The 27,804-nt window shown below is 45.8% G+C and overlaps 1 protein-coding gene across 2 annotated transcripts in view; it reads left to right on the top strand.

Moving 5' to 3' along the window:
• AGBL1 (AGBL carboxypeptidase 1) overlaps window positions 1-27,804 on the top strand; it is a 441,440-nt gene that overhangs the window by 292,594 nt on the left and 121,042 nt on the right. For both annotated transcript variants that reach the window (XM_077317361.1, XM_077317360.1), the window contains one exon: window positions 11,236-11,399. In XM_077317361.1, the coding sequence (XP_077173476.1) occupies window positions 11,236-11,399 (164 nt within the window). The remainder of the gene's footprint in view (window positions 1-11,235; window positions 11,400-27,804) is intronic.

Genomic DNA, 27,804 nt, shown 5'->3' with positions numbered 1-27,804 from the left:
CAGATCCGTTGCAATTGATCTCCAGACAACCAATCAGTTCCCCTGAATAAATGGTTATCTTGGAGGGTAAATCCTATGGAATTAAACCCTGCTGAAGTCCCTTTTCTCTGTAAGCCCTGCCCTTCTCAGGATCTATCTCAAAATCGCCAGGAATGTGATGAACCACCTGCTGAACAGTCAGGGGCTGGTCAATGAACAAACAGTCAATGGAAAATGGGCTCCCTGTTCACCATTGGATTGCACTGAACGGGCTGGCACTTGAGCATCATTAGCTGAAACTGTGATGTCCTTGGCTAGGAGACCATCTGGGAACGTTCTGGAAGCTACCTGGTGACAGTAGAAGAAGAATACAAAACAAAGTCCAGCTCTAACTCTACTCCCTCGCTGTTATCTTTGAAACAAACCAAACAAAGGCAACCCTAATGGGGAAAAAAGAGTTTAAAAAGCATGTGCAACCAATTATTAATATTATTATTTGTTTTTATGCTGGAAGAAAGAAGCCTTGTGACTTGACCTGTCTTCTAAGTACAGGAGTGTCATTGGAAATATCCTTGGTAGCAAAAGCACAGGGCAGCAGATTGGGGAGGGTGTCCCGGAGAGTCAGAGTACCATCTTATTTGCTGGTTGGTTACTCACATTTATTAGGCATGGCCAACTGGTCCCTGGAGTGACTCAGGCTTGTGGTCATTCATTCTAAGGATGTCCTTTTTGCCTATCTTATATGTGATGCTTACTCAACTGTCAGAGCTTTTTAAAATAGGAAAAAAATAAACCTCTTGTAGGACAAAGCAACAAGGAATGGTGGCAAGTCAGAATGAGTAGAGAGCCCATCTCCAGTTGACTTCTCCATTTCGCAAAACTAGGACTATAAACGAACCGTGAATTCCTTTTGGTAACTCCAGTCCAAACAAAATGTATAGGAATTGCCCAGGCTGGTTGTGATTTATGATTTTGGATGATTTACAAAGTTTTGAATTATTATAAAAAGAAGAAATAAAAAGATCCATTAATGATTTGAAATAGCCTGGACAATTCCTATACATTTTGTTAAAACTAGGACTATGCCAGGAACAAGTTTATCGGTAAACTTGAGGACTGAAGACTGGATTTTCAGCTGGTCCGTTGGACAGGGAACTGCTTAGAAAACTGTTCCCATACAATAGTCAAAGATGTTTCATTGGATTGGAAGGAGGGGAGCATTGGGTTGCCACAGGACTCAGTAGTGGGTCTGGTACTTTTCAACATTTTTCTCAATTATCTGGATGCGGGGTAAAAGTACTAATTAAATTCATATTGCACGCCAAATTAAGAGGAGTAGCAGGCACCTCAGAGTGAGATCTGAACAAGATGCAATTCAATAAGGAGAAAGGCAGAGATCTACAGCTGGGTCACAACAATGAGAAGCAGGACTTCTGGATGGGAGAAACCCTTCTGGGGAGCAGTGTGAATGAATGAGATCTTGGGGTACTTGTGGATTGTATGCTAAATATGAGCAGACAGTGTGATGCCGTGGTAAAGAAGGTGAATGCAGTCTTGCACTGTATTAACAGAAGCATCACATAAAATTTGCAAGATGTCATAGTCTCAGTATTTAGCACACTTGTCAAATCAAACCTGGAGTCTTGTCTGCAGTACTGGAGGCCTCACTTCAAAAAGGACTTGGACAAAACTGAGAGGGTTCAGAGGAGAGCAACAAGGATGATCCTGAGCCTGGATCTCTTCTTCTCCCTTTTCTTCAAAACATTTTCACAGAATAGTTCAGCAGTGGAATTTGCTGCCTTAGAAAGTGGTGAACTTTCCCGCACTTACAACATTCAAGCAGCAACTGGACAACCTATCCTGGATGGTTTAGGCTGATCTGAAACTGAGCAGGGAGTGTGACTAGATGGCCTCTATGGCCCCTACCTGGACTACGATTCTAGATGTCCCAGATATACAACCTCCAGGTGGGGCTGGGAGTTCTCCTGGAATTATCTATTCTTCAGGGAAACTGACCTCTGAAGTCTAGAAAAACTTCCAGGCTGTACCTGGAGACTGGCAACACGATTCATGGGATGTGAAACTTTGTGAAAGCAGCATACCATAATGGGAAGGATTCTTACAATCCGTTATTCCATCCAATGTGATTTTGTATCTGTAAAGTTCAGCACTTGGGGCATGTACTCAGGCTATGTATCCGTCTGCCAACCCAGAACGTGGTACGTGAATCATCGAGACCAGGCCTGGGACAGTAGAGATCAAGTGACACATGCAAAAGACCAGTAGGTTCCACCTGGTCCTGTAAATCAGATGAATCTGTCCTGGCTCCTAAATTGGAGCATGAGCCAAACTGCTGTTAGAGTTTTGGTTGGTGGCTTTGCCTCCGTCTTCCCCTCAACAGAATCCATTGACCACCAGGAGGCTGTGATCAGAGCCCCAGACGATTCTGCCAGTCTGCTGAAGTTTAGTATGCAGCGGTCTGCAGGCCTGTTTGCCTGTGCATGCCTTGCTTGCAGCAGAACAAAGTGAGTGGGATGATGGTTAACTATATAATAGACAGGCTGCCGGGCCTCTATTCATCAATGTCTGTTCAAGCACCCGGGATTTGCAGGATGAAAGGAGCAGGGGAATTGTTACTTTGGATGTTGCGTGGTGCACGGAAGGCCGTCCTCTGTAACAGGATGGAACAAAAAGGCAAAAAATAAAGTCTGCTCGAATGCGTGATTAACCTGTGTATACATCAGTCAAGCAAGTGGCTCAATCAGGATGCATAGGAAGGATTGTGAATTAAATTGGTCTTAAATATAAAAGCAGTATTCTCTTGGTTATAGATCAAGCAGATTTGCATTACAAGGACAAGAAGTTCTTTCCATTTTGCTTCCGTTCAACTGAAGGGGGAGCAGCTCTCCGAGGTCTCAGGCAGGGGCTTTCATAGAAATCACTACCTGGGTTTTTTTTCCCCAACTGGAGATGCCAGGGATTGAACCTGGGACATTCTTCATGCAAAACAGGTGTTCTGCCACTGAGGGCACAGCCCTCGACATTATTGCTAAACCTAAATCTGCACATTGAAGAAGAGTTAGTTTTTCTACCCGCTTTTCACTACCCAAAGAAGTCTCAAAGAGGCTAACACTTACAGTATTTGCTGGCGTATAAGACTACTTTTCCCCCCTGAAAAACATGTCTCCAAGTGGGGGGGGGGTCGTCCTATACGCCAGGTGCATTTCAGTTGGGATAAACATAGCTGCCCATAGTGGCCCAGAGTACTGTAATGTAATGTAACAAACTCTATATTCTGAGTGGAAATGTTGGGGGGTCGTCTTATACGCCCAGTCGTCTTATACGCCGGCAAATACGGTACCTTCCTTTCCCCGCAACAGACGCCCTGTGAGGTAGGTGAGACTGAGAGAGCTCTCTAAGAACTGCTCTGCAAGAACAACTCTAACCGAATGGTGACTAGCCCAAGGTCATGCAGCTTGGCTATATGTGGAGGAATGAGGAATCAAACCCAGCTCTCCAAATTAGAAGCCACTGTTATTAACCAGTGAACTAAGCTGGCTCTCCAGCTTGGAATGGCTCTGCTTTATGCACCAGACTGAGAAAGAAGGGCTCTGTGGTCCAGCAGTTAAAGAACTGGGTCTGGCCCCATTCTAGCCCCCTTTCAATCACGGACTCAGGCCTGCTTTTAGATGACTGCGGCTGAATATAGAAGCAGCTGGTAGCAATGAGAAGCTGGCACCTGAAGCATAACATCGTGTAAAGCTGTGTTGACCCAGCCAGGGCTGGAGGCCAACTTCCTGGTATCCATAATTGTCCTGCCCTGTCCAGAGCTGCCCTATTGCCTGCCAATGATTTTAATAATGTTGCCTCTGGTGTAAAAGTAAGCAAACAAGAAAACAAATTAACAAGGCCCTTGTGGCAGTCTGTAATCCAGTTGACAAGACTGGTAGAGCGAGCACCGTTATGAACCATTAGATGCCTTATACAGAGACCATGAAGACCAGTGAGCTGCCGGGAAGCAGATCACTAAAAGCTTCCACGAAGAAATACCAGGGCTCAGTAGCAAAAGATCTCCTTTATATGCTGAAGGTCCCAGGGTCAGATCCTGGCATCCCCTAGTAGTAGATGATGTGAAAGACCCCTGAAGAATCACTGCCAAAAAGCTAGCCAGATTAGAAGTCCACGCTCCTAACCACTACCCCAAGCTGGCTCTCATAATTATGAAAATGGATTATCTAGCATCAACATTCCAGAGTGATAGAGCATCTACATTGAGTAAGAAAGGTCTCAAGTACTGTGCTTGGTGTATTAAACTTTATTGTTCAGTGTTCTACCATGCAGCTACTCCTCCTGTGGTTGTTGAATGTCCTCTGTAGGCCAGAGGAGGTGGCAAACCTGTAGTATTTCCCTGGAAAAAATTACTTCTCTCAGGAACAAGGCACCTGTTTGGAAGAAATTAGGTGAAGCACCCTTATGTTAGAAAGCTCAGTCTGAGATCGTGAAACTCCATCCTTAAAGAGGAGCCTTCAGAAGCTGATAACGTGCACCCTGTCTAATCAGAGCACAAGCTAAAACCGTTCTGGTGAGGGTAGGCCCAACTGGATAATCATTTTTCAGAGAGCAAACGTTCTCCCTGCAAGCCTCCCCACACATCCTATAATTAAGAAACCACGTGCAATTAAGTATCGCTGGAAGTGATTAAGTAATTGAGTCATTAAACAGTATATAGTCTGTCTGTGATCGGATGATGGCGTTGCGTTATGTCACAAAGAGAAATGCAGCCGGCCCTGATTGGTGGATCTGGAGAGATTGGCCTCCCGCTTCACTTCTTGGAGAGGCTGGCAAGATGTAATGGCTGCCTTTGCGTAACAACAAGACGGAGTCTTTGCTCTGGGCGGTCCTGCATGTCTGAGGGCTGAGACAGACACTCCCCATGCAAATCCTGCAGTGTTTTACATAGGGGAGGGTGAAAGAGGGACACTGGGATGAACTTATAAGCACCCTTTTCCTCCACCCATAGACGGCTGCCAAAAGCTCTTTCTCTTTCACACTCATACTTGGACAATGGCACATTGCTTTTCTCTACCTTCTCTGTGTTGTACTCTGAAATCTGTAATAGCCTGCTCTGCTCTGAAAAGCACTGAGAGTCTTCATTCTTGCAGGTATATTTGAAGAAATGCAACTGTCCTGGAATACATTATCCACTATTCCGCAACAGCCCCAAAATGTGAGCTGTACAATGCTTTAGCATCTGGGTGCATACGTTTTCATGCACCAGCCTTGGCCTTTCATGTGCCTGGCCTTTATCTTATCTTCAGCGAAGTAGGAAAAAAAGTCTTCTGAATTTTGCACTGGAAGCTGTGTTGGGCACCATTTTCTGACAGCCCCATGGCTGAACAGTTCAACAAGAACATGTCCGAGTTGACAGCAATTGAATGGCAAATCAGAACAAACTGGTGGAGGGTTGAACATGTTGCACTGAGATTGCAGAATCCTGATTGAAATCCCCATCCAAACATGAATGCTCCCAATCAGGCTCTTTCTCGGCATGAGAATCGCTGTGGTTTAATGGTTAGAGTAGGGGTAGTCAAATTGCGGCCCTCCAGATGTCCATGGACTACAATTCCCATAAGCCCCTGCCAATGCTGGTAGGGGCTCATGGGAATTGTAGTCCATGGACATCTGGAGGTCCGCAGTTTGACTACTCCTGGGTTAGATTGTCGGACTAGGACGTGGGAGACTCAGGTTTGAATCTCTGCTTGGCCATGGAGGCTTGCTGTATGACCTTGGGCCAGTCACTGTCCATCAAACCTACTTTGCAGGGTTGCTGTGATAAAGTAGAGATGAGAAGGATACTTTAAGCTACTTTGAGTCCTTATTTGGGAGGAAAACGGGGTCTAAATGAAACACAAATAAATATTAGAATTACTGACACAGTTGTTGACTGGATAAAATGAGAAGCGTTGCTCTCGGCTTCTATTACCTAAGGAAGAGTGAATGCTTGATATTTCTGTTTCTTTTTTTTGGATTCATTTATCTTTTTTGTCAGTGCCTTCATTTTATCTGCTTCTCACTGTTGGTTTTGTAGGTTTGTTAGACTCATTGTACAGTCTTGCTTTGCAATTTATACAATATTTATCTTACACATGCATCATGTTGATTTATAGTGGCAACAATAATGTTGAAAACTATATATTTTATGGGGAGAATTTAGTTGCAAGGAAGCAGAAAATGGCATGGAAGTAAAGAATCAGAAGGAGAAGCAAAATCAAAGGAGGGACCAACTGGAACAGGAGGGATACATTCAGTTAGATCCCAGTAGCTCCTTAGAAACAACCAGGATTTGGGGGGATATAAGCTTTTGAGAGGCAAACTCCCTTCATCAGTTCTGGCAAAAGGAATTTGCCATTTGAAAGATTGGTCTTTAAGATGCTCAGATTCAGCTCTTCTGCTGCAGTCCAAACCAGAATCATGGAATGATAGAGCTGGAAGGGGTCAGGCAGGCCATCTGGACCAACTTCCTGCTTAAAGCAGCTGCTGATTGGAGACCACCAGTGGGGGAGAGCTCACCATCTCCTAAGGCAGCCCATTCTACTGCTGAACTAGACTGAATGTGCAAAAAAAAATATTCCCCTGATATATAGCCGGTACCATTCTATACATAGTTTAAACCCATTACTGTGGGTCCTGTCCTCTGCTGCCAACAAAGAATTGCTCCATGCCCTCCTCCAAGGGACAACCTTTCAAATACTTAAAGGACAGCAATCATGTCCCCTCTCAACCTCCTTCGGGCTGAACACTCTCAAGTTCTTTAGCCTTTCCTTGGAGGGCTTGGTCCCCTGCCCTGGACAATCCTTGTTGCTCTCCTCAGCACCCTCTCATTGTTGTTCACCTCTCTCTCTTTTTTGTCCATATGACTATTTTTCCAAAGCTATCAGCAGGGGTGAGAATTTCAAAGACTACTTTCTTTTGAGGAAGGGTTGGATAAAAGCACAGACAAACATTCTGCCTTGGGCTTGTTTGCAATTCTCCACGCTCCGTGCAACAAGACAAGAAATAAAATAATCCTGCAGGAACAAAGTCTGCATCTGTGGAGAAGGCAACTAGCAGATCCTTCTCCACAATGGAGATGTCAGCGTCCAAGCCCACAAAGAAAGATTTGTGCTAACTGGTCAGACTGGATTGATTGCAAAACTTTCTCCCAAGCCAGTGACTGGTACTTTCTGTGCAGGGGGGCATCAAAGGATGCCCTGGGTGGCACCAGGGTCAAATTGGATGTGATCCTGCAGTCACATTTCTCTTTTTCATTGAGACAGGTGTCAAGTTTCTTCAGCTGCCCAGAAAACACAGTCTCTGACTTGGTGCAAAAGATGCGTTTATTCTCTAAAGTAAGAAAGTGAACCCGACAAGTACCTTGTCAGAACTGTGGTACAATAGAACAGGCACAGCATCTAACCACTTGACCTGCAGCCCCTCCCATGAGAACCCATGAAGCGTGGGAGATTGTCAAAGGGAACGGGCCAGGCAGATAGCTAGGTGCTCAAGGTTGTGGTGCTTGCATTCCGGAGATTGGGAAGATGGAGGGGGTGGGTGAGGGGGGGGTGTGAAAGGAAGAAGGAAGGGAAGGAAGCTGGGCCCAATAAATCTACACATCAAACTAACTGTACACATCAAACAGTATCAAAACAAATGGCAGAAGCACAGTGTGCCGAAAACAGGCAGGGCCCAAGACCTACAGTCTCTGGCTATATGAACTCCCTCTGTGGAAAAAAAGAAGTAATAGTGAGAGTGGTGTGTGTCCCACAGAGAGCAAATGAGAACCCTTTTCATTTCACTTCCTGTACTTTTCAGAAGTCCATCTTAAGTGGGGATGGGAATAGTGCTCACAGATGTCTTGGCTGGAGGGTCAGTATTGGGTTGCTTGCAGTATCCAAATCATAGATGTTTGCTGTAGAATCATAGAATCATAGAATCATAGAGTTGGAAGGGGCCATACAGGCCATCTAGTCCAACCCCCTGCTCAACGCAGGATTAGCCCTAAGCATCCTAAAGCATCCAAGAAAAGTGTGTATCCAACCTTTGCTTGAAGACTTCCAGTGAGGGGGAGCTCACCACCTCCTTAGGCAGCCTATTCCACTGCTGAACTACTCTGACTGTGAAAAACTTTTTCCTGATATCTAGCCTATATCGTTGTACTTGAAGTTTAAACCCATTACTGCGTGTCCTCTCCTCTGCAGCCAGCAGAAACAGCATCCTGCCCTCCTCCAAGTGACAACCTTTCAAATACTTAAAGAGGGCTATCATGTCCCCTCTCAACCTCTTTTTCTCCAGGCTGAACATTCCCAAGTCCCTCAACCTATCTTCATAGGGCTTGGTCCCTTGGCCCCAGATCATCTTCGTCGCTCTCCTCTGTACCCTTTCAATTTTATCTACGTCCTTCTTGAAGTGAGGCCTCCAGACCTGCACACAGTACTCCAGGTGTGGTCTGACCAGTGCCGTATACAATGGGACTATGACATCTTGTGATTTTGATGTGATGCCTCTGTTGATACAGCCCAAAATGGCATTTGCCTTTTTTACCGCTGCATCACACTGCCTGCTCATGTTTAGTTTACAATCCACAAGTACCCCAACGTCTCGTTCACACACAGTGCTACCTAGAAGCATATCCCCCATCCAGTAGGCATGCTTTTCATTTTTCTGACCCAGATGCAGAACTTTACACTTACCTTTATTAAATTGCATCTTGTTCTCATTTGCCCATTTTTCCATTGTGTTCAGATCTCGTTGAACTCTGTCTCTATCTTCCGGAGTATTTGCCAGTCCTCCCAATTTGGTGTCATCTGCAAACTTGATGAGTAGTCCCTCCACCCCCTCATCTAGATCATTAATAAATATGTTAAAAAGTACCGGGCCGAGCACCGAGCCCTGAGGTACCCCGCTACTCACCTCTCTCCAGTCTGATGAAACACCATTGACAACAACTCTTTGAGTAAGGTTCTCTAACCAATTCCCTATCCACCTAACTATCTGAAAATCCAGATTGCAGTCCTTCAACTTATCCATCAGAACATCATGGGGAACCTTGTCAAAAGCTTTACTAAAAACCAAGTAAATGACATCAACCGAATTTCCCTGATCCAGCAAACCTTGTTACTTGGTCAAAAAAGGAAACTAGGTTGGTCTGGCAGGACCTGTTGGAGACAAATCCATGCTGACTTCCTTGGATCACCAAATTGTCCTCCAGATGTTTGCAGATCGCTCCCTTTAATATCTGCTCCATTATCTTCCCCACAACAGAGGTCAGACTCACTGGTCTGTAGTTTCCTGGGTCATCCTTCCTCCCTTTTTTGAAGATCGGAATAACGTTTGCTCTTTTCCAGTCCTCCGGGACATCTCCAGTCCTTAAAGATGTTCGGAAGATGATGGACAAGGGCTGTGCAAGTTCTCTGGAAAGTTCTTTGAGTACTCTCGGGTGCATTTCATCCGGACCAGGGGATTTGAACTCATCCAGTGCAGCTAAATGCCTCTCGACAACCTCTCTATCCATGTTAACCTGCCACCCAGACACTATCCTTTGGCTACAGCCATCTCTAGATGTGCCTAAACACTTTGACCTGTGGGAAAAAACTGATGTAAAATAGGCACTAAGCCTTTCTGCTTTCTCTGCATCTTTCGTTAGAGTTTGTCCATCTGCACCCAACAGTGGGCCTATTGCCTCCTTGACTTTACGTTTGCTCCTCACATAACTGAAAAATCTTTTCTTGTTACAATGGGCTTCCCTGGCCAATCTTAGCTCACTCTCAGCTTTGGCCTTTCTGATGATTGATCTACAGTGCCTAGTAACCTGTAGGTACTCTTCTTTAGAGCTCTGTCCTTCCCTCCATTTCCTGAACATTTTCCTTTTCTTTCTTAGTTCCTCTTGAAGTTCTCTGTTCATCCAAATAGGCTTCTTAGAGCTCCTGCAGTGTTTTCGTCTTTCTGGAATAGTCATTGATTGAGCATGCAATAGCTCTTGTTTGAGTAGCGCCCACCCTTCACATGCTCCCTTCCCTTCCAGCATTCTCGTCCATGGTATGACACTCATCATGTCTCTGAGTTTATTAAAGTTTGCCCTACGAAAATCCAACATCCGCGTCTGGCTACAAGCTTCCTTGGCTCCCCATCTCAAAAGGAACCTTGAGCACCTAGCTATCTGCCTGTAGCTTAATTGCTTGTGCTGTTTTGGTTTTCCTCTGAGTATTTTGAAGAAAGTCTGCTCAAAATGGGAAAGCCAACCTTAGCCTTGTATTAGTGCTGGCTTAGGCTTGGGTTGGATGTTGCACCAGATGCATGACTGCCATGAAAACCAACAGCCCTTTGACACCTCCTCCTTCCTTGTGAGGTCCGTGAAATGTGTGATGGATGAGGTTTCCTCTCCCGTGCAAGCACCAGCCAATGCATCAGAAGGCAGATGTCTCATGATGCTGTGTCACATCCCTTCTTCTTGGGGCAGCTGGAAACACGAGGCTGCATCTTCACAGGCAGCCGCGCATCTGACATGAGAGCTATTTTCAGCCTTACCCGTGAAGGTGAAGGAGGGCATGGTTGTCATTAAGGCTTCTATTTTTTGCTAGAAAGCCACTGAAACTTGATTAGGAGCTGAGCTCCTTAAGCATTTACTTTCCCATCGATTTCATGTAAACACTTCATAATTTGCTAATGATCTCTCGGGTCTTGTCGTTTTTGCGGCTGATGGTGCTTATGTCAGACTCAGGGAAGGGGGCAGCAAAGAGAGACACCAGAACTGATTAATCGCTTGTTGTGGTGGAAGAGATTTTTGAGGTTACCTGGACATCACACCCCAAGATTTGCTCTGCTGATGGCGCCAACCCACTAGGGGTTGTATATATATTAGGAGTTTCACATGCCCAAATCTCTGCCCTTCCATGATAGGCATGTTAGATAGGCATTGTTAGAGCTACGATCTCTCCAGCCACCTTTGTAGGGATGCCAGCCTCCAGGTGGGACCTGAGGATACTCTGGAATTGCACCTCATTTCCAGACTGCAGAGATCATTTTCCCCTGGAGAAAATGGCTGCTTGGGAAGGTGGACTCTAGGGCATTGTACCCCACTGACCTCCCCAGGTTCTGCTGCCAAATCTCCAGGAGTTTCTCAACTTGGATCTGGCAGCCCTACCCATCCCCCGATGGTGGCCAATGGAGGCCTTGTAATGTTTCTAATATGGTAATTTCTGACTTCCTTGCCTCCCCCAGGGATTGCAGATTGGCACTGGGGAGCTGGAAGAGATGGGGGCCAAGTTCTGCCTGGGCCTCCTCGTGTTGCAGCTGAAATCTTTGCCCTGCAGCAAGGAAGTGATGGCTCAAGCAGCGTCTCTGCTGGACCTGGAAGAGGAAATCGCAGATCTCCGGACACAAAGGTCAGAGTCCCAACGGGTCCCCTGCTTATTCCCCCCAGGAAGGTCTTCTTTGGGCAATGTGTACATACACCAGAGTGTTGAGAATAAGGGGGAATTTAACACCCAAGCTTGAAATTAAGTGATCTCCCCCTGAAGACAGTTAATTATATATATATATATTACATTAAAGGTGTATATGGAATTTTTGCTTCATACTACATTATTCCCTTTGGTTGATGACATCATCCCTGGGTCTGAGATTCTTCATCCTTTAGTACAGTTTTGTCCCAAGAAATTCACTGAAATATGTGACATCAGACTGCTGTATAAGAGGAAGCAACTGTTGCTTGTAAGAAGCAGCAACCTGGTACATTTCCAGAGACCCAAGAGGAAAGAGGACGGATTAAAACCTGATCTGAAGTACTAAGATGAAGGAGAGATACTGAAAATTATTCCTTGGTGTCTAAGAAATTAGAAATAGGGTCATTTGAATGCAGTTTTACCGCTTCAGGTGTTGGGAAGATCTACCACATATATCGGTGGCCTTTGTCGATATGTTTTAGCTGTCCCTTTGTTTGTGGCGGTGTCACAATACAATTCCTACTCCCACTGCAACGTGAAAATGTACATATTCAGATGCATTAGACTGGGCCAGGATGGTGGACATCGACCCCCATCTTTTTCTATATAACTATGTGGTGTTGTAACCCTGCCAGTGTGAGTCATGGGTACATAGGGGAGAAGTAAGTTGTATATTTCCTGAAGATGAAGCTCAAATACTTTGGCCACCTCATGAGAAGGAAGAACTCCCTGGAGAAGAGCCTAATGCTGGGAACAATTGAGGGCAAAAGAAGAAGGGGACGACAGAGAATGAGGTGGCTGGATGGAGTCACTGAAGCAGTTGGTGCGATCTTAAATGGCCTCTGGGGAATGGCAGAGGACAGGAAGGCCTGGAGGATCATTGTCCATGGGGTCGCGATGGGTTGGACACGACTTCGCACCTAACAACAACAAAGTTGTATATCACCTCCATCTTGATTGTTTGATTGCTTAATAGTTCAACTGTAATTGTAAGTGTATGTTTTATGGGGTTTGTTGTATGATGGGAATGTTGAGATGTTTTAGAAGTTGTGTGATGTTTTATATGTTGTGAACCGCCGTCTGCCAGTTTGCTAGGAGCAGCAGTGTCCAAGTAGAATCATAAATAAAAGAAATAAATACTTAGTGGGTGCCAACTGAAAGAATTCTGAATGTTCTAGAGAGAATTTCAGTTGAGAAAAAATTTGGAGGCATACTAGTTTGTGAGAATGACATCGGGATCTAGTTTGTGAGAACAACAACTGTTTACCAACCCCTTTTTAACATGAACAGAACCGGTTAAATGCATTGCACTATAAAGCTTCTTAGACTCTCTGTCTAACTGGGGGTCTGTCAGCCATCTTCTTCTGAGTTTGCAGGCAGGAAGGTCCAGGGAGAGCAAAATGGATCTCTGTTTGGCATGGGTGGGTCTCTCAGCTGCTCAAACCAGCAAGTCGATTTGACCATGAAGCTTTTGGTTGGGGTCAAATAGGATGTATTTGTGGGAGGTGGTTTCTTTAGCTGCTGGGGCTGATTTTAGCCCCAGAGTGTGAACAAAGAGGCACAACTCCTCCCTGGTAGCTCACCAATTCCAGATTGTCCAGCCTGAATGTCCCTGAGCCCTTTAATATGAGCGTCTCTCTCAAGCCAATCAATCAACTAACAAACAAACAAATTTCTTTAAAGTGTGAGGTCTATCAAATTCATAATAACGAGTCATCTGTCATGGCCTACCAGCTCTTCTTCAACCCTCTCTTTTAACAGTTCTTTTATAAGTGAAGCATTACCCCATGAGCATGCACAGCACATGGGGTCATGTGTTTGGAAAAGCATCCAGGTATTCTGTATGGCCTGTGTTCTTCAATGCATGGGCGCAAGAGAGAATACCCATCAAGCTGTCGCCTACTCCATCGTTGGGAACAAACCAACAGAACCTTTCTTATTTCTTTTGTTTCCATGCGTTGCTTGTTATGAATGGTTTCAATCAACCCTTTTTGTTGTTGTTGTGAGTACAGTTGACACCTCCATTCCTTTTACCCATAGGTTTATGCAATTTATGGGCACGCTCTATGTCATTTGTATGTATAATATATGCCGAAGCTGATCTGCCGATTCACAAATCACGCTGAAAAATGAGGACATTTTGCAAGGGGTGGGTGGGCTCAGCGGGAAGAAGCAGGAAGGGAATGGGAAAGACAGGCCAATCGATTTGAGCTTGCGTCAGGAGGAAGCAGAATGGGAATGGAAGTATTCAAACTGATCCGGCATGTGTGCAGAATTTGATAGCCTGCTTCCCATTTTGTTAATTCCATCAATCATCATCTGTATTTGTTTTCTGCAGGGAAAGCCAGTGTTTCTGTTGTTTCGTCCCGTAACAGAAAAGGCCCATAATTTATGGAAGGGCCCCATTCTATCCCTTCAGGGATGCTTTAAGAGCCATTAGCACCAAATGCTTGGGATGCTGGAGCCCATATTTACAGCCCCGTTCATCGTTTTTTAATGTTTAGGGAGGAGGAACGGGGAGGGGGAAGGGAATATCACCTTAAAAATAGAGACATTTCTTTAGATTAGTCATGCTCACTTATACACGTGAGCGTATAAATGAAGCAATTACTGTGTGTTCCAAACACCAAGCAGGCCATGGACAGCGGCCTGACAAGCAATTGGCGTGTCATTAAAAGGAACCATTCAAGCCTGGCCAGACGGATGGATTCCAGGCATAAATCAAAAGCTTCCCTTCAGAACTGGAGCTGCAGAAGGTGCTGAGTCGAAATGAATTTCAGATAGGGAAGGAACATTCCTGACACTTGACCAAGCTGGGGGATTAAGGAAGGCAGTGAGGGAGTCCTTGCGGAGGGAACGGCCAGGCTGGTTCGAGGGGTTGGGGGGAGAAGCAGCAGAAGAGGTGGAATTGGAGTTGCCATATTGTAGTCATGATGCCATGGAAGGGGAAGATTGTCTGGCTTGTCAGTTTGGTGTGAGTTGGGGGATTGTGGGCATGAGAATCTTCGTAAGTCGAGAATACAACCAAATCTTTCTTGATAAAAAGTTTCATTTATTGGACCAAGCAAGCATATACATCTAAAGCATAGTTAGAACTAAACTTGCAGCTACAAAACAAAGCATATAAGTCTCTCACAGGACACCTGACCCCAATGGGAACCTTCACCAAATGCAGCACAATTTACAGGTGAAACATCTGGTAAGAACCTAGGGTGAGAAGTGGGAAGGTGTGGGGGATGTCAGGGTCAGGAAAGGGAGCTGGGGGAGGAGAGGGTAGGAATGTTTGGGGCATCTGATACCATAATAAAACCTGCTACAAAGCAGATGGTTCTGGCAACCAGAAGGACAGGCTAATTGTGAAGCCATTCCACCATATCAATGTCTGCATCAATCATGGCAGAAAAGGAGGGGGGGGGGTTCTGACATTCTGCCTCTCTAAGGCCCCTTCCCCCTCCCCCCAAAGCACTGGGGAATGGGGCAGGCTTCAGTGGGTATGAAAATCCCCATCAGTTTGGGTGAAAATCCCAAACCAATTTGTGGGCTGTGGCTGAGTGGAAGAGTCTCTGTTTGCACAAAGAAGGTCCCAGGTTCAATCCCAGCATCTTCAGTTAAAGGATTGGACAGTAAGTGACATGAAAGAGCTGTGCCTGAGGTCCCAGCTGCCAGTCTCAGAGGACAATAATATTGACCTTGATGGGCTGATCAATTTCATGAGCATACATGGGAATGGAGTTGGAATGGAGTTGGAGAACTGCATGCTAACCAGGGATATAAAGACCATTTTGTTGGCAGGATATCATCATCATCATCATCATCATCATCATCATCATCATCATCATCATCATTTTGGATTTGCTACCCACCAGTATTGGTGAACTGTCTTGCGGCAGGTTACAGAATAGGTGAAATCAGTTCTTCCTGAGGAATACGGATGGATGGATCAGGTAATTCAATGAGGCATGCCAAGGGACACGCGTGGGCAAATTAATATCAGTAGCACAGACAAAAAAAGAGAATGGTTTTATTAAAAGCACTGTGCTTATAAATAATGGAGTCTCTGGTTTGCTTCCTCTGTAGCATGTGACATGAGAGGAAAGGCAATATTGCATAGCCCAATTTCGTCAGGTATCAGAAGAAAAGCAAAGTCAGCACTTGAAGGGAAGACCACCAAGGAAGACTTGGAAGAGGAAGGCAATGGGAAGCCACCTCTGTATGCCTTCTCCCTTGAAAGCCACTTGCTGGAGTTGCTTCAAGTCAGTTCTCACTTGATGGCGCTCATGTACGTATGTGACACAGTGGCACTGGGTCTTGGAGCAGAGGACTTGGCCTCCCACTGGTGTTGTAAGAATGCAGCTGTGAAGATGCTGATGGCACTGGACATGTCATATAGAGCCCACCAAATAGGTTGGAAGGAGGTGCTGATGAGCAATCCAAAGGCTCAGTTGAAGAGCCCGGCTTCTTGCTCGTAACGAGACAAGTGTGATTCAGTTTGGATCATCCAAAACACACCTGAATCAATGTTGATTCAGACATTTTTTGGAGTAATCTGGACCAAATTGACCTTTCCTGGAAGTTAAATCGCCCAAATCAGTATAGGCCAAATTTCCAAACTGCAATTCAGGCACAATTTGGCATGCAGATATTGGGTCCAAAAGTTTCCCTTTCAACCTATTGTGTGTGGGAAGGGGAGGAGTTAGAGTAACCAAATTTACAGCATAGCTGCAGGAGCCTCCCCTCCAAACAACCACCAAGTTTCAAAAAGATTGGACCAGGAGGTCCGATTCTACGGGCAGCCAAAGAGAGTGCCCCCATCCAACTGACATTGTTTCCAATGGTGAGGGAATTAAAACATTCTCTGTTCTTGCCTTGCCATTGGACACAATGGAGTTCAGATGGGGGCACCCTCTTGTGGTGCCTGTAAAATTGAACCCCCTGGTCCAATATTTTTGAAACTTTGGTGGTTCTTTGGAGTAGAGGCTCCTGCAGCTATGTGCAAATTTGGAACCTCTACCTCAAACCCGTGCCCCCCCCCCCCGACCATGGAATTGACGGAAAGGCAAAATTTCCCCTTGACTTCAATGGTGCAAATCATTTCACATTTGACCAAATCTATTTGGTTGAATCTGAGCCAGGCAAGGGCACTTCAGCTTCTTTGGATTCAAAATGGTCTGATTTTTGTTTTTTTGCACGTGTCTACTCGCAACTGGAAGCAGAAGCTGGGCCTAATCGGTGGGGGGTCAAGAATCCCTACTACTGTCTCTGTTCATCCTTTTTGTGCTGCAAAAATGTATTGTTTGCCTCCCGGGCACATCTCCCTTTGCTCCCAATGCCTGATATAGTTGCCAGGGACTCTGCGGGCGAGACTCTTCCCAGGACAGCAACTGAATCCACCTGTCAGGGCTTATCTGTAGACATGCCCCTTAATCCAGGCATCTCGGCTGTTTTTACTCCACGTCAGCTCCAGGTTCTCTCTCCTACAAAAGAGGGCTCAGAACTTGACAGCACACCTTTCTGCATTTGAACTTCCCTGATCAGAGGCCAGGATCCGTACAGTTGGAACGGAGAAAAGAGAAGCGGCAAGAGGGGAAATGTATTGTGTGCATTAGCGGATGTCACATCAGCTCAGGGAACATAAAACTGAAGATGTGCGTATGTGTTGGGTGGGGAGGAATCACATGGATGAATTCTCCCCTGCATTAAAAAAAAATCTCTCCCAAAACAGTCTGGCACCTCTCGGTTTGACGTGCTAGTGATTTATTTGCAGAGAGTCCTTTGTTTTGACGTGGAGGAAGATAAGGGGGGAAAGGCTCTCTGCTGAAGCCGTTTGAAGTGGTACAGATTCAAATGGGTCGCCGTGTTGGTCTGAAGTAGCACAACAAAATCAGAGTCCATGAGCACCTTTAAGACCAACAAAGATTTATTCAAGGCGGGAGCTTTCGAGTGCATGCACAATGTCCCGATTCACTAGGCCCTCACCTTCCATATCCCTAAACCTTCAAAGGAAGGAAAGGTAAAAATAGAACCTGAAAACCTTCTCTTTATTCCTTGAGAAGTTTTGGTGTACAAATGCATCTTTCCTTGAGGTAGTTTGGGTTTCTGAAGGCTTTCTCGTGGCAACAGGATCATACTGATCCCTTCACATGAAGCTGTGCATCTGAGGCAGTAATGTCTACTCAGATCTGCAGTGGTTCTCTATGGCCTCAGGCATTGCATTGCCTTCCACCCTGCCCTGTCAACCGGAGGGGCCAGGGGTTGGACTGTTGACCTTCTGCATACGAAGCATACCTCCGAGCCACAGTCCCTCTCACAGGCCTTGCAATGGCAGAGTGAGCATAGATTTGGTAATGAATATATTATATATATATTTAGCAGTTGGGTGGTGTGTTAGAGCAAGACATGTTTATATTCTAACTGTGGCAGGTTATGGCATGGATTCTGTTCATTGCATGCTCAATGAATTGCTTGACTTCTGTCCCTTCCCAGGCAGGGGAGTTTTCCCTTCTCAGTTCCGTTCTCATTTGGTGAGTTCCGTCCGTGCGGCTTTCCTCTTCTCTCTCGTTCCGCGTTTCTCTAAAAGTCACCCTGCAATTGGACCGTGTGTGCTTTGAGACCTCACCAAGTTGTCAGGCAGTCTCTCAGCTGGGGAGATGGAGTGGCAGCGTGCACTTTGGACATCATGTTTTTGACAACACCTGTTCACGCCTCATTGGCTGGAAAAGCGATTAGGTTCTAGTCAACGCTCTTGGAGTTACTTAGCATTTGTCAGGACCAATGAGGGGACGGCGATTGCGCTGGCTTCCTCACTCACAGCAGGAGACAAAGCGAAGAAGCAAAACAACAACCTGACGCACCCTCTCTGGACCGGCTGACTCTTGCTTCTCTCTCGGCCCGGCCCTTTTGATTGACTCGCCTGTATTTCCTGCTCTTTCTGCAGTGAGCTTGTGTTTGAAAATCAGTGGTCTGCCTTTGGGGAAATTCTGAGACATCTGTTTGAAAGGCCATATCTGTATGGAGAGAAGGGTAAGGATTGCCTTAGATCAGGAGTGGCCAAACTGGGTATCTCCTGAGGTGCATGGACTACAATTCCCATGAGCCCCTGCCTGGCAGGGGTTCATGGGAATTGAAGACCATGCACCTCTGGAGAACCCCAGTTTGGTCACCATTTAAGACAGCGGTGGCTAAACTCCTGGGGCTCATGGGAATTGTAGTCCATGCACCTCAGGAGAACCCTAGTTTGGCCACCAGTTAAGGCAGGGGTTGGCCAAACTGCTGGGGCTCATGGGAATTGTAGTCCATGCACTTCAGGAGAACCCCAGTTTGACTACCCCTGCCTTAAGTGGCCAAATGTGGTACTCATGGACCAGGATGAGGCAAATTCGTGTGTTCTTGTGTAGTTTTGCTGACACCTTTCAGTAGGTGGTCCTGGGGGCTGAACCCGGGACCCGTGTGGGAAAAGGAGATGCTCTACCACTGAGCAATAGCCCCTTCTTAAAGGCAGCTAGCTGTCCTTTACTGAGTCAGACCCTCACCCTACCAAAACCACTCATTTCAGAGTCTCCAGCAGAGACCTTTCCTATCACCTCTGCCACAGGTCCCCAGTCATGTTCAACCTGTGAGCACTTTTCAAATTTTGGGAAACTAGATGGGGTGTGTCTTTGCGAAAGGGCTGCCAGTCCATTGGCAGGAGGCTAGGGTGGTGGTGGGGAAATTCAAATAGTTTGTCGCTTTGATGGCATGATTTCTCTTCCAGCACATCCCCCGGAAGGGACATCATCACTTTGGGGTAACATCGTAAGAGTCCACTGGTACCAACTGTGGTGAACAGGCGGGTCCCAGCTGCCTGCATTAAGACAGCATAACTGTAGCAGATTCATTAAGCCACAGTTTATAAAGCATGGCTGATTGTTCTATATCAGGAATAGTCAAACTGCATCCCTCCAGATGTCCATGAACTACAGTTCCCATGAGCCCCTGCCAGCATTTGCAAACGCTGGCAGGGGCTCATGGGAATTGTAGTCCATGAATATCTGGAGGGATGCAGTTTGACTACCCATGTTCTATATGATTGTACTTTGGCATAGGCAGAGAGAGCTCTGCGTTGCCTTGTGTGTTCAGCTTTGTGCACAGACTGTGCATGTCTATCAGGTTTTCTTTTTCATTATGCATTTTTCCCGGCTTTCACTGTGCATGTCTGCCAGGCTTTCTTTTTTGTTCTGCATTGATTTGACTTCCTTCTGCATACAGTTTGCTTTCTGGTTGCCATATCCCTGGGTTTTCTGAGAGTAGTTTTCTGCTAATTTTTCCCTTGCTTTGCTTCTGAGCCAAAGGTAATTCTCAAAAGCATACAGACTCATAGAATCATAGAATCATAGAATCATAGAGTTGGAATGGGCCATACAGGCCATCTAGTCCAACCCCCTGCTCAACGCAGGATTAGCCCTAAGCATCCTAAAGCATCCAAGAATAGTGTGTATCCAACCTTTGCTTGAAGACTTCCAGTGAGGGGGCGCTCACCACCTCCTTAGGCAGCCTATTCCACTGCTGAACTACTCTGACTGTGAAAAACTTTTTCCTGATATCTAGCCTATATCGTTGTACTTGAAGTTTAAACCCATTACTGCGTGTCCTCTCCTCTGCAGCCAGCAGAAACAGCATCCTGCCCTCCTCCAAGTGACAACCTTTCAAATACTTAAAGAGGGCTATCATGTCCCCTCTCAACCTCCTTTTCTCCAGGCTGAACATTCCCAAGTCCCTCAACCTATCTTCATAGGGCTTGGTCCCTTGGCCCCAGATCATCTTCGTCGCTCTCCTCTGTACCCTTTCAATTTTATCGATGTCCTTCTTGAAGTGAGGCCTCCAGAACTGCACACAGTACTCCAGGTGTGGTGTGACCAGCGCTGTATACAATGGGACTATGACATCTTGTGATTTTGATGTGATGCCTCTGTTGATACAGGCCAAAATGGCATTTGCCTTTTTTACCGCTGCATCACACTGCCTGCTCATGTTTAGTTTACAATCCACAAGTACCCCAACGTCTCGTTCACACACAGTGCTACCTAGAAGCGTATCCCCCATCCAGTAGGCATGCTTTTCATTTTTCTGACCCAGATGCAGAACTTTACACTTATCTTTATTAAATTGCATCTTGTTCTCATTTGCCCATTTTTCCATTGTGTTCAGATCTCGTTGAACTCTGTCTCTATCTTCCAGAGTATTTGCCAGTCCTCCCAATTTGGTGTCATCTGCAAACTTGATGAGTAGTCCCTCCACCCCCTCATCTAGATCATTAATAAATATGTTAAAAAGTACCGGGCCGAGCACTGAACCCTGAGGTACCCCGCTACTCACCTCTCTCCAGTCTGATGAAACACCATTGACAACAACTCTTTGAGTGCGGTTCTCTAACCAATTCCCTATCCACCTAACTATCTGAAAATCCAGATTGCAGTCCTTCAACTTATCCATCAGAACATCATGGGGAACCTTGTCAAAAGCTTTACTAAAATCCAAGTAAATGACATCAACCAAATTTCCCCGATCCAGCAAACCTGTTACTTGGTCAAAAAAGGAAACTAGGTTGGTCTGGCAGGACCTGTTGGAGACAAATCCATGCTGACTTCCTTGGATCACCAAATTGTCCTCCAGATGTTTGCAGATCGCTCCCTTTAATATCTACTCCATTATCTTCCCCACAACAGAGGTCAGACTCACTGGTCTGTAGTTTCCCGGGTCATCCTTCCTCCCTTTTTTGAAGATCGGAATAACGTTTGCTCTTTTCCAGTCCTCCGGGACATCTCCAGTCCTTAAAGAGGTTCCGAAGATGATGGACAAGGGCTGTGCAAGTTCTCTGGAAAGTTCTTTGAGTACTCTCGGGTGCATTTCATCTGGACCAGGGGATTTGAACTCATCCAGTGCAGCTAAATGCCTCTCGACAACCTCTCTATCCATGTTAACCTGCCACCCAGACACTATCCTTTGGCTACAGCCATCTCTAGATGTGCCTAAACACTTTGATCTGTGGGAAAAAACAGATGTAAAATAGGCACTAAGCCTTTCTGCTTTCTCTGCATCTTTCGTTAGAGTTTGTCCATCCGCACCCAACAGCGGGCCTATTGCCTCCTTTACTTTACATTTGCTCCTCACGTAACTGAAAAATCTTTTCTTGTTACAATGGGCTTCCCTGGCCAATCTTAGCTCACTCTCAGCTTTGGCCTTTCTGATGATTGATCTACAGTGCCTAGTAACCTGTAGGTACTCTTCTTTAGAGCTCTGTCCTTCCCTCCATTTCCTGAACATTTTCCTTTTCTTTCTTAGTTCCTCTTGAAGTTCTCTGTTCATCCAAATAGGCTTCTTAGAGCTCCTGCAGTGTTTTCGTATTTCTGGAATAGTCATTGATTGAGCATGCAATAGCTCTTGTTTGAGTAGCGCCCACCTTTCACATGCTCCCTTCCCTTCCAGCATTCTCATCCATGGTATGACACTCATCATGTCTCTGAGTTTATTAAAGTTTGCCCTACGAAAATCCAACATCCGCGTCTGGCTACAAGCTTCCTTGGCTCCCCATCTCAAAAGGAATTCTATGAGGACATGGTCACTTCCCCCTAGGGTCCCCACCTCCTTCACCTCATCCACCAACTCTTGCCTGTTGGTCAGTATTAAGTCCAGTATGGCTGAACCTCTTGTGGGTTCATCTACCATTTGATAAATGAAATTGTCAGCCAGGCAGGTCAGAAAGTTGCATGACTGAGGACGCTTCTCAGAGTTTGTTTCCCAACACACATCTGGGAAATTAAAGTCACCCATGATGACAAGGTCCTGCCGTTTGGATATTTTCTCAAGCTGCTCACAAAGTGCAGCATCCACATCCTCTCGTTGGTCAGGCGGTCGGTAGCAGACACCAACCACCACACTGTTTGTTTTCCCCTCGCTTATTTTCACCCAGATGCTTTCCACTGTAGATATGCTCTCCTTCACTAGAATTTCCTGACAGGTAAGCCCTTTCTTCACATACAGTGCCACTCCTCCACCTCTTCGATCTATTCTGTTTTTTCTGAACAGTTCATATCCATCCACCATTACATTCCAGTCATGAGAATCATTCCACCAAGTTTCTGTGATGCCTACTAGATCATACCTTTCCATCAGCATGAGAAGTTCCAGCTCTTCCTTTTTATTGCCCATGCTTCGGGCGTTAGTATAAAGACATCTGAATCCTTTTACTTTTGGTTCCCTATGAGCTGGCCTTGCCGGTTGGGCTGCCTCCGATCGTTTTCCTTCCATACACTCCCTATGTTGATCGTCTCCTTCCCCTAGTGGCTTTAGTTTAAAGCTCTCCTGATGAATCTCCCCAGGTTCCTGCCAAACACATTCTTCCCCAGTTTTGATAAGTGCAGTCCATCAGGTGCTAGTAGGCCTTCCTCAAGAAAGCCTATGCCATGGTCCCAGAAACCAAATCTCTCCTGCCGGCACCAACTACGCAGCCAGTGATTCACCTCCATTATCTTCCTCTCCCGACGCATTCCTCTTCCCTTGACAGGCAAGATTGAAGAGAATACCACTTGTGCCCCCATTTGCTTGAGCTTCCTCCCCAGATCTTGATAGTCTTTTTTAATAGGAGCGATGGCATTCAGGGACTCAGATTCCCCCTGTTGCTCTGCTTCCTCCTGAAGGTCACTCCCTGCCAACATAGAGGTTGTTCCACCCACTCTGTACCCTCTGCCATTCATCAGTATGCAAGCTCCACTGAGGACTTTTCTCCTCATTGTTTGATATTTTATTCTTTTTTTCACAAACACCAGGAATCTAGTGAAGATCTGGGACTATTCCTAATCTCAGTTCACTGAGGAAGGGGAAATGAAAGGGAGAAAATGTCCTTCTCTGGCAGCTCTCTGAGAAGCTTCTTTGCAAGCCCTGAAAGGGAGGAGGGGAGGGAAAAACCAGCAGTGAAGGAGGGGGAAAGCAGAGGATGTGGGTGACTCTTCTCCATTTTTCACAGGGGTGATAACACAACACGGAACACACCAGATCTGGGCAATAAGAAAAGGGAGTTTCACAGCTGCTCCAGTCAGCTTCAAAAACAGTTGGGTTAATTTCAGGATATTCTTTTTTAAATTTCCCTGGGTTCTTCTCTTTCATTCAAGAGACTGATGCAGGAGGGTTTTAATGAAAGATGCTTCCTTGATATGACTCTGCAGCTGTAATAGGACAATTGTGAATTTAAATAAATAAAGTTGGACATCACCCACCACAAATCACAAGGGACATGCCCACCTCAATTAAGGAAAGCTGTGGGGTTTTGTGTTGTAGCTGCAGAATAAATACGCTGGAGAAAAAAGAATGTTGCGTGCAGCAAGCATAGAAACCTAGAGTCCTGCTTAAAGGCTTGACTGCTCAAATTCTCTGCCGTAAACTGTACGTGTGTAACGGGCCTTGGTCAGCAGGGAAACGTCTTCTCTCCTATCTGAAGGTGTTTTCCTCTGCTCTCCTTGCAAACGGCACCGTCCCTTTCATCCTATTACACCCGGCTTAGGCCCAACGCATTCTTTGGAAGCTCAGTCAAGCAGCTCAGTTCGGCTGGTAATGAATCTGTTTGGTATTCAGATGGGCTCCAGGGGGGCACCCACAGGTGGGCCTTTCTAATTCAGTAGCTTTTCATTAATGCTTTCCCGAGCTGCCTGCACTTTCCTCTGTTTGCTCGTTTTCATATTATCCGATTGACATTTTTTTTTGAGATTCCAAAATAGCCTAGGAGCTGTGCAGCCCCTGAGGTCATTATCAAAGGCCAGACTGAGACTTGAGTGCGAGGCGGGGCCTAAATGGTCCACATGGATGCGGAAGTAATGAATTCATCAAATAACATCTAATACATCTGAGGAAGGGGCAAGAGGGAGGGGAAGGGAACGGAGATGGGAAGCCCCCAAAGCTGGAAACGACAAACTCCAGCGAACTGTGTCGCTGCACGGAGGTTATTCAAATTATCTGGGAGCACCAGGTGATGGATAACCAGGTTCTGTTTCTCCAGCAAATGCGTTTTGGCCATTTGACATTTCTTATTCCTATAAAGCCTTGGAGCTTTATGGGTTTGGAGATCTCCATCTAGTGCCAGCAAGACCTGAGTACCAGTAAGCCTGCCTCTCAGGTCCTATCGATGGCAGGGAAGGCCGAAGATCTGGGAAGAAGACAAGAAGGCTAAAATCTTCATATACAACAAATTGATCTTTATTTGTTATATTATTTGTTGAAAGCCCTAAGCAGCTTGGGACCAGCATATGTGCAGGACTGCCTTTTCCCTTATAACCCCCCAGAGGCTTCACCAACTGCATATCAACATCTGCTCAGGGTCCACAGCTGAAGGAGGAGAAATTGGCTTTGACCAGGAGCAGAGCCTTTTTGAGCCTGGCCCCAGCTTGGCAGATTCCCAGCCCTTACAGATGTCCTGCCGGCATTGAAAAGAAGAACCCACAACTCATGCGCATGGGTGGCAGCCCCACTTGAGATGCACCAGAGGAAGCTTGCATGGCAAAGCAATTTGCCTCTGCAGCATCCCTTTTCAAAAGTTTAATATGTTTAGATACTGAGCACTGCATGCTCTCTTTGTTCTGTCAACTGGAAGCAGATCACGCTGTGGTCTGTCTGTCATGCTGCTCAGTTTAACAAGAGTTTCTGATAACAGGACAGGAGTGCAGGGGCACCTGATAGAACTAATGTGGTGTAGCGGCTAGAGCAGGGGTAGTCAAACTGCGACCCTCCAGATGTCCATGGACTACAATTCCCATGAGCCCCTGCCAGCAAAAGCTGTCAGGGGCTTATGGGAATTGTAGTCCATGGACATCTGGAGGGCCGCAACTTGACTACCCCTGGGCTAGAGGGTTGGTTTAGGATCTTGGAGAACCAGATTCAAATACTCACTGCGGCCCCAGAAGCTTGCTGGATGGCCGTGAGGCAGTGACACTCTCAACCTAGCCTACCTCACAGGGTTGTTTTGAGGATAAAATAGGGGAGAGGAGAATTGTGTAATCTGTGTCCTCGGTAAGAAAAGTGGGGTAGACATTAAGTACATGAAGAAATAAAAACTAATAATGTCTCTTTTAAGATGTGCTCTCCTGAGTCACACCTCACTTCTTGGACTCACCAAAGCCCATATCGAAATAAACATTGTTGTTCTTGAAGGTGTCAGCGGAATTTTGGTTTATCTTGCTTTGATAGACTAACATACTTTGTAATTCTAACAGAATACCTTGTTCCTTGCTTGGAACACCTGGGGCCTTCCTAAGGATGCTGAGGTTAGGCTCATGTTGCTGTCCGGTCTTATGGTGCTGAAATACCCATGCCTAAGGTTATAATAGTATTCCTTAAGACTGACCTTCCTCAACAGCCCAATAGGAAAAGGAGAAAACAATAGCAGTAGAAGGGTAGAGAGACTCCTTTGGGTAGAGAAAAATGGCATATAAGAACTTCTTCTCTCCTCCTTCTCCTCCTCGTGTTAGAGCATCACTCTGTGGTGTATAGCATAGAACATCTGCAAGAGATGAAGTCACAAAGGAGTGCACTAATTTCTCTTCAAAGAGAAATCTCTTCAAAGAGAAATCCCTCTTTTAAAAGAGAATAAGAGAAATCAGCAACTCTACCTAAAGAGGTGAATTCCAGACAAAGCAACCCCCCTCCCCATCATGGCACTCTATCCTTACCTGCTCTTATCCTTGATCCGAAACTGCAACTGGTCCAGAACGTAGCTGCCAGGGTCCTCACAGCAACACCTCAGAGGTCCCACATCCAGCCTATCCTCCAGCAACTGCGCTGGCTTCCAGTGACTGGTTAGCACCTTTAGGGCCAGATGCGGTCTGGGCCCTGTATACCTGAGGGAATGCCTCTCCGCCTAAACCCCTCAAAGTGCCTTGTGCTCTACCACCTCCAACCTCCTGGTGATTCCTGGCAACAAGGAAGCCCACTTGAGCTCAACCAGGGCCAGAGCTTCCTCCATCCTGGCCCCCACCTGGTGGAATGAGCTCCCAGAGGTTATCAGGGCCCTGATGGAACTCAAACAGTTCTTCAGGGCCTGCAAAAGGGAGCTCTTCCACCAGCCATTTGGTTGAGGTCAACCTAAACCACTGCTTCCCGTCGGCCCCCAAGCCTCCCTCCTACGATGACTATGAGAAATCTGCCCAATCCACTGGGCCTCAGTATGAGTTGAGCTGATGCTCTTTGCAGTTTCCACCATTCTTTAATGTTATTATTATTATGTTAATGTTATTGATGTTATCACCTTCTTATTACTATAAATGGAGTTACCTGTATTATTTTCTTATTTCATGTAAACAGCCCTGAGCCTTCGGGGGGACGGTATATTAAATACTTTGAATGAATGCACACATGCATGCATGCCATTTTTGACCAGCAGGGCTATGACTCCTTGGGAATACTAGAGACCTGTTCACATAGGGCTGTCTTCCATGTATTCTTGTCATTGATTATCTTGACTCTCCTCTGTACAGGATACTGCTTTTGCATGCTAAGACTGTCACTCATGTTGCTTAAAGACCTTGTCTCATAAACAGCCAGCAGTGTCCTTGGTTCATCATTAAAAATGCCCTTGACGGCACCAGCAGCATCAGGCTTTCTGATGCCAATCGCTTTCCAGCAACCATTTCCTATGGTACCCAACACAGCCTAAACACTTGTTGTTTTTAGGAAGGTAAGTGTGGGGAGGAATTACTTTCCCCTAGGGAAGGGGGCAGCCAGGATTTGTAGCAAGTGACAAAATGTCACTTTTTCTGTCTTGCTTGATCCCAACAAATGTACACATACAGGAAGTAAACAAATGGTTAACAAATTTTTAGTGACACTGACACATTGCTGATTATTATTATTATTATTATTATTATTATTATTATTATTATTATTATTAACGTTATTATTAACATTATTATTTTGATTTATTACCGCCCCTCCCAAGTGGCTCATGGCAGGTTACATGTATCTGAATAAAATCCCCGTAAAAACCCCATTAAAACCTCAGACATAAAAACAACACAATCCCACTAATCAAGAAGAAGATAATAGCGGAAAACTTACTCGACTACTCTCAGTCCCCAATAAAACAACTCCTAGAGGGGGTGGGTGGGAAGAGGGATGCAGATGGAACCCACAAACAACCACTCATACTGCTCTAACCTGGGAGGGGGACAATACTGATTTTCCTTGCTGTACCAGCCTCAACCATAGACCTGGTGGAAGAGCTCCATCTTGCAGGCCTTCCGACATGCTGGAAGTTCCCGTGGGGCTTAGGGGATAATACTCAGTAGCCTAATCAGGTTGCCAAATTCAGGTTGGGAAATTCCTGAAG

The sequence above is a fragment of the Paroedura picta genome, chromosome 18 (genome assembly GCF_049243985.1).
Source record: "Paroedura picta isolate Pp20150507F chromosome 18, Ppicta_v3.0, whole genome shotgun sequence".
Lineage (NCBI taxonomy): Eukaryota > Metazoa > Chordata > Lepidosauria > Squamata > Gekkonidae > Paroedura > Paroedura picta.
This window is presented reverse-complemented; position numbering and strand designations above follow the sequence as displayed.